This window comes from Bombus terrestris, chromosome 12, assembly GCF_910591885.1.
Source record: "Bombus terrestris chromosome 12, iyBomTerr1.2, whole genome shotgun sequence".
Lineage (NCBI taxonomy): Eukaryota > Metazoa > Arthropoda > Insecta > Hymenoptera > Apidae > Bombus > Bombus terrestris.
In genome coordinates this window covers 5,975,127-5,988,534 of record NC_063280.1, presented here as the reverse complement: position 1 = coordinate 5,988,534, position 13,408 = coordinate 5,975,127, and the positions used below count along the sequence as shown (strand labels likewise).

The 13,408-nt window shown below is 45.6% G+C and overlaps 1 protein-coding gene across 6 annotated transcripts in view; it reads right to left on the bottom strand.

Moving 5' to 3' along the window:
• The window catches only part of LOC100643418 (Krueppel-like factor 6), a 290,325-nt gene that overhangs the window by 198,315 nt on the left and 78,602 nt on the right, over positions 1-13,408 (bottom strand). For all 6 annotated transcript variants that reach the window (XM_003399894.4, XM_048410690.1, XM_048410691.1 and 3 more), the window contains one exon: positions 4,529-4,618. In XM_003399894.4, the coding sequence (XP_003399942.1) occupies positions 4,529-4,618 (90 nt within the window). The remainder of the gene's footprint in view (positions 1-4,528; positions 4,619-13,408) is intronic.

Sequence of the window (13,408 nt, the reverse complement as noted above, 5' to 3'; positions counted from 1 at the left end):
TACCCCGTGCGATCGTGGAACCGTTCGAGTGTCATAAATTCCGTTCGACGCGCAAGAACGGAGGATGACTCCTTCGTCGATCCTACTTTTCCACCTGTCCCAGTTTTCACATTTCTGTTGAATTCGAGATCCAACTGCATCGCTATTATCGCTATTATCCGTTCGACTCGACGAATCATCGAGAACGCGTCCAAATTGCGCGTACGAAATCACGTTTGCTCCTGCATCGAATATACCGACGAAATTCAATTCAGTCGAAATTCAAATTAAAATATTGTAAACTATTTCCATCGGCACGAAAGGTCGTTGCACTCGCTACTACCATTAACGAGAAACAATTCGACGCGAGCTATCGTTTATGGAGTTAACGAATTAATCATTTCTTAGCAAATTTATGCATTCGCAAAATCTCCTTTAATTAGCATCCAACGAGACACCCAGCAGGTGGCTGTCTACCAAAATCCCACGCTATCTGATACGACATCCTATGCAGGAGGGAGGAATGTCTTCCACGACGAAACGTGTCGGTTTATCCAACCGGTGTAGCCGTTAAATCACTCGAATCCTGCAATATATTCGAGCATCAACGTATCTCTAACGAGCCTATCCCTATCGTCCTCTTGGCATCGGCCAGGAAAATCCGACAAGCAATCAAACGACGAAAGATTCCACGGCTACCAAAGGCAGGCGACGAGGCAACCGACCAGCCACGATAGCCACGATGGAATCCACGACTATCGGAAGCGATCGCGAAATCTTCGGGCAATAATTCACCCCCTCGTCCCCTTCGTCTCTTTCTTTCTATCGTTCCATCGTCTCTCCGTTCCCCGTGGCAACGCTGGCCCGTTCGACAGCGATGTTCTCGTAGACTTCGGGAGAAGACCACGCTGCCGCCGCATCGTCGAACAGTTAATGCTCGCATAATACGTGCACGCCGTGGCGGCCGCAAGGGGGGACGGGTATTGTTACTAGTTTACGTCCCGTTATTTTCTTGCAGTTGACAGAAATTCCTTAAAGCGCAAAGGTGACTGCGCTATCGACGAATCTGTGGGCTTTTGCGCAAAAATCTAACGCTTTTATGCCAGCTCGGATCGTTGACCTCTTGCGCGCATGTACTCGACGTACGAGTTTTTACGATTAAATCGTTTCGCGGAAAAGGAGAAGGATTTATTAATAAATTGAAATCGTCGACAAGAAATTCGACGGAGGAAAATCGTTGCGGTGATTGAAATCTCGAGAGCCGCGTTTAATTACCGAGCCGGTGCAAGTGGAAAGGGATTAAAACGTAAACGTCAAAATGAAGATAGGGCAGAAGGGCGAGGGGACGATGTATCTCTGCTGGGCCGCGAACTCTTTACACACAATTACGCGTGTACCGGGTGAACCGGTGAGAGAAATATTGCGCCGCGGCGTGGCGCACGTCGTGGCCGGTGCATGCACGATGCATGCAGTTTACCGGTACCAGCGGTAATATCGCATCGCGAATAGCCGGCAGAGAAGAGAGGATAGGTCGAGATTAGTTCCGATTGCCTGTGCCGCACAGAGTTATAGAAGGGTTGCCCGGCTTCGGCCAGGCATCGATCCCGGCTACCGGCTTCTGCCCGTTAATGAGTCATGTTTAATTGGCGTGGGAAGCCCATGGCTACGTCCACGTAACGGAATTGAACTGTACCCGATGCAACAGCGCTTCCAACAACGTAAATATACCAGCACGCCGCCGATTGACCTTATGTACACGTGGACACTGGATGGCAAATAATCCAACGAAAAAATTCTTAATGAGCAGCAAATCGTCAGCTGATTAATCGATCACCAGGCAAACGTTTACGTTTACGGGAGAGAAGAGAGCTAGAAGATTTAGAATCGCAATTACCTCTCGATTCACGATCCTGTTTGGTACGAAAATCGTAATAGAACGATCGTCGTGTTTATTTTTTCATATTGCACGCATTTTCTGTATTGTTGCACATAAACGCATACGCGTCTATAATTATTTATTTTCCAGCTAGTCCATACATATATATGTATATAAATAATGAAACTTAGGAAACGTTAAATACTCGAGCAGCATCAAAATGTTCCATCACATAGCCATTTCGCAGGTGTCGCGATCATATTCCAGGCACGACTGGCCTGGATGCTGCTTTTCGCAAGAAGCTACAGTTTTACGGCTACCTTGACGACAGCCAGGCATTCACCATCAAATCGCGATTTCTCAGGCAGCAACGATTTAACGCGAGGCATTCACGGGCCTCAGGTACGAGCACAACGACGAGGACGAGTAGAAACGTTGTGTGTCGCGGCAGATGGTACGCGACAGGCCATTTCAAACGATTACTGTTACGCGAGAGCTTCTCTCTCGACTCTCTGTTAGGCAGGCCCAACTATACCGGTATGCAAATAAATGGCATCGAGCGGACGCGTTTAAAAAACGTACAATACGCTTGCGATACGCGACGACGACGCGTGCTACGGGCCATTGTCTCCGAGTCTAATCACGACCGCGTGTGCATTTACGAGCCACCGGTTAGACGGACGTGTAGCCTCCGGAGAAAGACTACCTTTTGCGAGAGGCGGTTCTCGTATTCTCTGCGTTACCGCGCCACGTAGTAATATGCATCGCGAATACCAACACGGAGTCACACCCATCATAGAGCCCGACCCTGTGGGTGGCGCCACGTACTCGCAAATAAGTCCTACGAATAAGTCGTAAGGCCATCATCCGCGTTGCGTCTCCGTCGCAACCGACTATGAATATTCTCTCCTACAGCTAGATATAATGCGCTCTTTGTGCTATGTTTCCTTTTGTGCCTCGTAATCTAACCTCCGCGGCGATTTTCCGACGCATAACGACGCGTTAGATCAGCGGAATAATTCACTTTGATTCGAGGACTCGTTAAATTTTACCCCAGTACTTGCCCGAGGAAGTTATGGTTAATACTACGCTATCCGCCGCCAGCCAGTTGACCTCTCGTAGAATTTTCAAAGAACGAAACAGATACTAGTAGTAGAATCTCTGTAACGGGGGAACGCGGTATACGGTGCGCTTTCTATTTTATAATAGAATTCGATTGCCTAATGTGTTTTCGTCGATGATATTCGTTTTAAAGAAATTAAGAAATGCTGGTAACTAACAGAATTTTCGAGAACACACGCGCCTATCATCGATAACCACCGTGACAGTGAACGTTTAACCGCTGATATCGAATTTTAAAAAATTCGGTCTTTAATTATACATTCGTCTCGCGCAAATTCCAACTGCCACGATTATCGTAAATCACCGTTCACTCGTACGGAACGTGATAAAACGAAAAAAAGTTAAGCTACGAATGAAATCACCGCAAGAAAGTGTCAAGGCGTCTGGTAGCGAGGTTCATTGGCGCGCTCCAAGTCCTTGTACGATCACGTTCCTAAATCGACACCTCGTTTCGCGATCTCGCCGCTAATCGTCCTTCCGGGAGTGACGTGCTGACATACCGCGGTTCTTGCTAACAACCCTGACTGTCCCTATTAGTAGTCCATATATATATATACAAAAGTATACGGTGATCTGGCTTCTCGACGCACGAGGCCGGCATCACGATTTGGGTGCCATCACGTACCGCACGGAATCGAGCGGGTTTCCATTCGCGGCCAATCGACACGCGCTTCCCGCGGTTCGATACCGATCTCTGATCGTGATCGCTACCTCGCCGCGTAAACAAATGGAGATCGCTCGCGAACAGACTACGATCGTACGCCTAACTGGAAAAATTGATCGGACACGTTCGTGGGAAGGTTGAAGTACGACGTGGCTTCTTGAACTTGCCGTAATGCCACGCGGAAGGTTGCGGATTCTCGTGAGAGAGAATACGAATTATTTCGCGATACCCGAAGACACGGCCGTAATTAGCGCGATGAGTTTACGTATCAGATTTGATACAGGTATGTACAGGTTGAGAAAATTCTAAAACGCTCCCGGGTTCTTATCGCGCGCGAGAAAATCGACGAAGAAACATTGTGTTCTTAGTAAAGCAGTCTCGTTAAAAATGAAATAAGTCGTTTAGTTTCCACTTGCTTTAAATTCAATTAATTTTACGCGGGATTAAAGCGAGCGGTATTATCGACGTAAAATAACATACAAATAAAATAAAATAAAATACAGATCGTCTTACTTACTGTCGTCAAACGTGATATGTAATTTGCAAATTGCAACTTCAGCTTGTTAAGTCGGGCTTCAAATGTGCAACCCGAACTCGTCAAACTATTCCGGTTAAGTTATACAGATTGATACGAATCTACCATTAGATACTACGTGTATAGACAAACTACTTGCGTAACGTTGATATTCGCATATACGAACGCTACAGGTTTACCAACCTTCTACACCGTAAAATAATACAGAGCAGATGAATATCTTCGTAATATATTCAATCTGTAGATATTATCGTTACTTAAAGCCGGAACAAAGTCTCCGGTTTGTTTGCACGCGACTATTGCACGAATAAAAGAAGGAAGAACGCGTAAAACGTAAGAAAAGCTAACATACCTCCCTAGACGTTGGTGCCCCCAGGACGCAGGGGCTGTCCGGGCGGCGGGGCGCACTGGCCCACCGCTTGCTCGAGAGCTCGCTCTCATCCTGAAACAATAAACGTGACCTGTAATTAGACAAGACGAAGGTAAAGGTGATAGGCGGTCAGACTTGATGAGCGCTATTATAGCAATCGTAATGGGCCCCTTGGAAACCAAATTGCTCTTCGCAGAAAATTAGATAGAGAACAATGGAACAAAGAGGAGCGCAGAACTTGCGATTTCATCGTATCCTACGCGAAAAACCAACATTTTTGCTCCAGTAATCTACAAATTCTGTAAATACTGATAGAAGTAGGTATCTCCGTATCAGTCGACGCATTGCACACGATGTGATCGTACGTGTAAAATATTCGAAAAACGCAAATCTTGTAACTTTTATCGATCCTACGACTATGTATAAAATTCGGATGATTTAAACGCAATTGAAGGTTGTTGCGGTTTTCCATTAAAACACCGTGCTTCATACGTGGCGAATAGCAATAAGAGAATGTCCGTTAGACAGATCGATATTCCATCGCGTTTATTCATACGTAAATTTCCCAGTTTCATCGTACGACTGCCGATAAGCATAAAAACTGCAATGTGTATTCCGTTTCGTTTTACGACGCGACGTATGCCACAGCTTTTTCCTACTCTGCGGAGAGTACATCGTTGTCGTTGAAGAACGTACGGGTTGCGTCGTGCGGTCACTCTCTCGAATGGACGCAGCTGCGCGACGCAACGCGCGGAAAAGACAGATAAACGCGGTGCCATGCCGGGCGCAATTTTCCGGCGGCGCCGGCGCGAATCGATGCGAACGTCTCGCAGAATTGCATTCTGCGACGCGATTAAGCTCGTACACTCGGCCAGGAAACAGCAGGGACGCTCTAATGGGCCAATTACACCGGTCATTTGGAACGAAACGAAAGAAAGGATCGCCGTGGAACGGTGGCAGTCTCGTCGGTTCGCTCGAATAATTAAGATCGCATCTCGCCACGGTGACAACGTAAATCGCCTGTGCGCGAGATTCGGATAGCGATGCGAACAAATCCCGAACGAAGAAATACCAGAAATACCTGACGCAGCTACCTTTCGAATTTTTCATATTATAGGAAACGTATAGGAAGATTCTGTCTCGTGTGTTATATAGACTGTGGCCTTTGCGACAGAGATATTTCACACTTTTTTATAACGTAACATTAATCGACGCTTCTCGTCATTTAAATTTTCTAAACCGTACATACTAGTTTCTCCACTTATCGATTTCTCGATTAAGAAGTTGCAACTAAGCGCTTCTTTCACATTAACGACAAGCAGAACTCTAGAAATCTTACGTAAGCGAAATCTAAAAGCTCGTAGAACGTCGATGAACGTGTATCCGCCTTGGATAACTAGACTAATAAAGTCGTTTAAAAGCAGAATCGAGTGTTATCCTCTCGAACGAGCAAACATTGCACACCTCACTTATCGCAGTAGGACGAATTATAAAATACCGTTACGTTATTACGTAAGCCTTCTATAAAATTCGATAAAGCAGATTCGGCTTTCTTTACGTAACGAATGCACGTTGTCACCCAATTAATAGACGTTATCTACATCCTCGGGTGTCTACGAACATTTCTGGTCGATGGAAAGGCAATCCACTCGACGATTGTATCTAACGGGGTAAAAATACATACATTACTTGGATTCATTATATTCGACTGTATTCTGGCAGCTAGGTGCGTTATTATCCTCTTATTATTATTACATATTGCATTATTACGCAGCAGTTGCAACAGGTCGACGATGTTACGTTTACTTTCGCTAGATTTCTCCTATTTTCCGTAATGCGGTGAGATTACCGTTGAAATTGAATCGGCTCCTTCGGACGCGGCAGTAACGACCCAGACATAGGTGTGTTCTCCGTCCAGACGCATCGATTATGCCAGCGCGGCTCGAAAAGAAAAAACCTATCCAGCCACTGGCGAATCCATAAAACAATTTTACCTGGCGCGAACTCACGACGATTGCGTTGTTATGATCTGGAAGAACGTCGAAGGAATGGCGCGTGCCGATACTCCATGCCGATTCCTCGAAATCCTCCTTCGACCACCATATTCAGTAAGACGTCACGATTTTTCTTCTCGTCGAAGGCAATCGCCAACGCGAGCATCGCGGTCAGCGTCGACGATTTCGCAACGAGAGAGTAACAAAGTCGCGCGAGCTACGAAGTTGCGGTGAAATCGCGAGCTAGCGCGAGAGGGCGCGATTAAACGTAAATGAGACGACCTCTGGTAAAAATCAGCCCTCGAAAAGGAAAATTCGCAATTAACGAGCCGGAGAAGAACGAGCTGGCTCGCGTAGACGAGCTGCCTCTTAATTATCAGGCCAGACACGGGCGATCTACCTTTATGAATGCAAGCATAAACGCTGGCCGATCGGCACACAGCGCAACACGGAGGCGTGTACGCACACTGACTCTGCTCCGGCCTTCCTCTACTTTCCCACGCCACACGTCTTTAGCTCGCGCTAATGGCAATCGGGAGAGAGCTTTTGAAAGCTCCGCCGGTGGCTCCTGGTAAAAGTCGATCTGCGTAATCCGTTTTCTCGCGTGGCAAACCCCGCACCGATCGGCCGTGTGGACCATAAATTACAACTTTCGGTCATAAAAACGAGACTATGAAAGTGATTTGCGGTGAGACGCCAGATACGGCGTTCCGTCTCCGTCGTCTCCTCCCCTGCAGTGGGAAGACCAGGTGGGGCGGCTTTGAAATAATGTATGAAATCATCGACGAATACGCCGTGCAAACGGCCGCTCTCCATATGCAGCTGTTAGCAATAAGGAGGTGAAACGCTTACCTAACGGACGGGCATTAGCGGAATATTTATAACATTAATCGTCGAACCGTGCTGATTACGCGCTCGCATCGCGCCATGGACACCCGCCTCACCGGCCGATCCCCGTTAATCCGATTTCGCCCCCAATCTTCGCGTCTCGTTCTTTCAAGGAACAACATCGAACATCTCCAACGTTTTTGGACCGGTAGACCGCTGTAGGTACGTGTTTCGTTATCCTGATCACGATGCAAGAATATATCCTTCGTGAAATTTAGGTTGATCTCCGGTGTAACTTATCCCTGATGCCTTGTCGTAAATCTCAACCGGTTTTCGAACGTTCAGAGGAAAGAAGAAAACCGTTGACGAACTCGATATCGTATTTGTTAGGTGTACTCGATCTCATTGCTAATAGTAGCGCAGACAAAGTGTACAATGAATTCAATAGCTCTCCCACAGCGCTTAATAGCTCCATACTTGGCTGGAATACGCAACTTCTGTAGGAACTCCAAACGTTATTGGCATTGACTACTACGAATCTGTCTGAAACCGTAAACACTGACTAATGATCAGCCATCAATGCCGTTCAACTGCAAGAAGAAAAGGTAGAACGTAAAGAGAGCAGACTGCGTGATTGAGTTAAACGTTTCGTCTATGGAATTCTACACCTGTTAGCCGGCTACGTTGAAACGCGATCGATTCGCATCGACTGGAAACTATCAATACGAAAGTCGATGATGCTCGAAACGCGAAGATTTATACCGAATACCGGTAATATCCCGAACAGAAATATGGAATGCGCGAGACTACCGTGCGGCAACGCTCGGGTCATTCAATGAAGGAAAACAATGGAGGACTTGATTTACGGGGGCATTACCGACAACCCACGTACATGCTTAGATCTACATATTATACCAATATTCTCGATGTTTACTGGCCGAGCACTACCGCTATCCGCGTACACGATGTGATTCGCATGAGGCTCGCCGCATCTTCCATAACAGTCGACCGGTACGATGTCCCGCACGAATATTCAGAGGTTGCGACGTCTTCCGTGACTGTCCGACAGAACTCTGACGATTCTGTGAATCCTTTCTTAACCTACTATTCTTCGGTTAAACAAATCTTTCGCATAGGAAGCGTTTCTTCAGACTTTCTGTTTCTTATTCACAGAGAAGACAATCTGCTATTACTTTTAAACGCAGAGAAAATAATTGCAAAATGTGGAATTCTCGTTCCTAGATGGTGCAGGGTCGTTCCAAATTTTACATCGACTTAAAGTTCCATCGGATCGAACCTCCCATCCTACAAGACTGTCGCTTTTCTCGGTCACGTCGCGAGACACTCGGCGTTACATTTGGTACGTTCTTCGAAAGGAAGAGTACAGTGACTTTTTCCCCTTTCGCTTACTCCGCCCACGAGGACAAGATAATAAATCACACGGTATCAAAAGGAAAAAAGACGAACAGCATGCGCGAAGGGAAAGCCATAAACATTGTGGCAGTGCATCGGCACGTTGTATCAAACGTTGAGTCATTGGCGAAACGGGACGGGTCGTAAAGCGAAAGAAAAAGAACGGAAGTGAAGCAGGTCCTTGGGACGTAAATCACAGGATGCGGTTAACGCAATAAGGAGGATATAATGATGACATATATCATCGTACTAATAGTAGGACCGCGATACGATCACGCTGGGCGATGGTCGCTAAGAAATGGCCAGAACTGCCCCCAACCGTGTGGATGCGCCCGACCGTTTCGTACGCTTATAATCGGACGACTCGCCCGGATAATTACATTCGTTAAAACAACTCGACCTGTCCCGGTGTAACTACGTCCGTTAGGCATCGCGGCACTTCAATTTTTCATCGCTATCCATAATCGACCACCGTGCACCAACGTTAAACGTCCTCGGTGAAAATTGTTTGACGAGAATTACTCGATTTGCATGGACAAAGTTTTCGCAATAAATTTAATCGGTGTTAATAAATTTAACTTTACGTATGTTGCGAAACTTTAATTACTTCGCGGGCGACGCGTTTGTGTATTTTCGTGCGAAGGATGATACGCTTCGTGTGTGGTAGAAAATGTTTTAAGTTCGCCAAGGTTGACAGTGTCTGCGTTTAAAGAACAGACACGATCGAATACCTCGAATAAAGTGTGAGAAATTACATTTTTATCGGTAGGGAGAATAAGGCCGACGGATTCAGTTTCGAGAGGATTTGCATACGGGAACCAGGGCCCCGCCAATTATCTATGAAGCATCTGAGCGCGGTTGCGTACATCCACGCTCGTTCGCTTTACGCTCGTCTCGGGCACGAGTACCATGGAAGAGGACGACCGGGTAATTAGCGACGCTCGAGCAAGGAACAGGCGCGTGCCAGGGTGACTTAATTACAAATTTCGAAATGCGAAGTTCGCCAGCCGTGAAGAAGAAAAAGATAATTAATTTGAGGAAAAAAGCAGCTGATCGGTCGGCACGCTGTTTAACGCGTCAACGTACCAAAGACTATACGGTAGATGAATGTACAGACTCGAGGGACTCGGAGATACAAAACTACTTTTTTCAAAACAGATTTTCACAATTTCACGAGTACGTGTACCAATGTGTTTTACATTTGCGAGCACGCTAATTTTCTCACAAACCTAATTGCACTTTCGTTTTGCTTTATATCCATGCTTTTTCACCCTTCCAAAGGTATACTACGATAAACAACAGTTGGCTGGAATACGATTTTTGCGGGTTTTCGTTTTCCCAGTAGAACGGTGGAAAGATTTTTTCCGCCACGGCCCCTGAGTGAAAGTTTCAGCCAGGCTCCTATTTACAGGCACGAAAGCGAGGGAGAGCAACCACGAAGCCAGCAGGTCGAGCGAGCCTCTCCTACGTATAATACTCGGCAAATCTTTGCGCCTGCACGTAACGCAAATCATGCGGCAGAAGTGTGGCACGTGTTGTCAGCGCGGCAACATATTGTAGGTATGTATATATATGTGTAATGGAAGCTAGCCGCCTCGCGCGATTACATAACGAGGGGATTTCAGTTTAAATATGGAAGCTGTCAATCTTCCCCCTGGCTACACGCTGTAATTAATAATAATTGCCTGCTCTCTTTGCCGCTCCAGTTATTACCTCCGTTTTGACGGCTGATTAGCACCGCATATTCGTAAATGAAGCAACCGACAAATTAAAAAATCTCTCTCTGTCTCTCTATCTCTCTCTATCTTCCCGATACCGCTGATTAAATTCGTGACTACCGGGAGAGAATTATTACAACGTGTCTTTGATATCTCTATAGAGATCGCTTGTTTTCTGGAACGATGTAATTTTTCCATCGTTCCTCATCTTCGTCTTTTTACAGACAGTGGAACGATTAAAGAAGATACATCGTAAAAGCGAACACCGATTAAATGCAGATCTCGCCCGAGCAAGAGCGATCGCGCCGGATCATGCAAGTAGAACACGGCACGTGTTGTCAGACTCGGTGTGTACGTGTTCGTACGTGTATTAAGCTGCACGAGTTTCCTTGGATTACACCAGCGGAACGTGCTCGAAATAAAAGTTAAAATCACGATCGGGTTCGTGTTAAATGCGAGCGGTTCGTAACTCGATCCATCGACACCGTCTCCCCGAGATTGCTCATCCTGGATCGGAGTCAGACATCGTTTGCTTCGTCTACAAAAACCCATTAATCTCTGGTGGACTAAAAAAAAAAATAGTATTTTTTATTTTCCAGGTGAAACATTCTTGATTGGAAATTTAATCGCGAAACCTATCCAGATACATTTTAAATCTAAGAAACAGCTAATCGTTTATACACTTCGATCAAATCTTCTTAATTTTCGGTTACATAAATCACCGCGTTCGATATTCAACGAAGTTAAGTATTTAAGAACTTTTCCTTAGTGGAATGACGAAATTGTGCACGGTCCAACTTGTTTCAGTAGTATAACCACGTATTATCGTGGACCACCCGTGACGAAGATTACCTAAAATATGTCCAAAAATCTGTTTGTAAATGGCACGTACACGTGTACAAAGAGCATAAACGTTCATGAACTGTTCGAACAAGTCCAGAATTAATCGCTTACAAAGTACCAACATTTTCTTGCCCAAGTATCGGCATTATCCCTAAATGGAACGGAACGAAGGCGATCAGTGAAAATTTATTAGTCGCAAATAAGATCGTTTTACGATCGCAGGTGTTGCACGATGCGAGTACAAAAATAATTGCAATGGTAATAATTGAATCGACCAGACAGGCGATATCATTTTGGCGTGGTCCATCGTCGCAGCCACGCAACGAAAAATACTTTCCTCGTTACGGCCTCCGGACACACAACCGATGCGATCTCATTTACCAAATTATGTACATGTATGTTTTGACGTATCGCAGACTTCTTCGTCGTTTAAATATCGCGAACCGTCCAACAAACCTGTCCTTCTACATGACTACGAAAGTGGACTACCAATGTTTCAGGCTCGTTATGATTTGTCTTAACGACGTCTTAACTTTCGTTCGGAAAAAATTAAAAGCAACGATACGACCGCGACGATCGTACATAAAGATCGCTGGCGCCGTACCGTGGGATTGTGAATCATTTCGAATATTTAGTGGGTCTTGCGTATAATTACAATGTACTTTTCGTAATTTATTACTAATATCGGCTATTAACATCGCGGACAGGCCGACGAAAAGTTTCCTTAACCGGTTAGCGGCTCGAATTTTACGAGTTCATCGCGTGAGTTTTTCTCCGCCTTTTTCTGCTTTTGCTCTTTTTACGTTTCTTCTCTCCCTCTCTCTCTCTTTTTCCTCTACATTGTAATTACAGAGTAGGACAAAAAGGTGTTGGCGAGTTTTACCAGCAGGGCGGAACTTTTCGCGTTCGTGCCACGGGTTCCTATAAAACAATGCACACCCACCACGGCGCGCGTTGGTGTAACAATGTCTTGGCGCCACAAAGGTACAATGATATATCTGTGAGTCGAGGTCGGTTACTTAAACTTCATTGAAACCGCGAACAACAATGACTTTCTCCCGCGAGTCGAAAGGAGGAAGTCAAACCCGACGCTGTTACAACTATTCGCCTTGCTCGTGACGCTTCTGTTCCATCGGCCAGGCCGGTGAAAAAAAAAGTCAATTATTTATTTCGCACAGGCTAAACAGCGTGGATAGTGAAAGGACGAGATCGTCTCTCGAACGTTCCTTTTTCGTAGGGGATGGCTTTCGATCGATGAAATTACCAATCCAGTAAGAGAGCCAGCCATAAAACCAACGTGAGTTCTTCGCGATGTCTCGCTTCCTCTCGTGTGCACCATTTATTAAGAATATTACAACGTTCTACCGACCGCAATGAAAACGGTTTAATGGCTTCATATAAGCTTTGATTTATACCGAATCTCGTACGTTTCCTTATTCTCCTGGTTCGTTTGTCGAACGAATACAAGCATAGGATTTTCCGATCCCACGTTATCTAAACTTGATACTGAAACTGCAAACTTTCTTATTTTACTCGCGATAGTATGGCATAAAAGTATAGAATACGTCGGTATAAAAATATCTATAGCCTAATTTCATTACGTAAGAATAAGAGCAGCTTGGACCTTTTATCAGCTTGTTTAACTCAGAGCAATTACAATTTTCTATTTCACCCATGCAGTAAAAAATAATGTTACAATAATCGTAGCAATATCTTTATTCGGCTCGTACACGGTACAATCGATCAAACATCGATCGAGTTGTCACACGCTCGGGTGGTTCACCCTTCGAGTCAAACTCGAGGCATTGGCACGAGCCTACTCGCATTACGACACGCGGCCGATAGGCTTGATAATTTATTATTACCGAAGAAATGGAAGCCGCCGATCTATTAGCACGTTCGACAATAACAGCACCGGCCGTAAGTAACCTAAGTGGTTAAGTAACGTCAATGCGGCTTACTAACCGCCTACGCCAGCTTCTTACAGGTACATATATGCCCCCATCGACGATGCGGTCGCTCGCATTCTCAACCGGTATCGATCGCGACGGTGCAAAGCCTGTCGA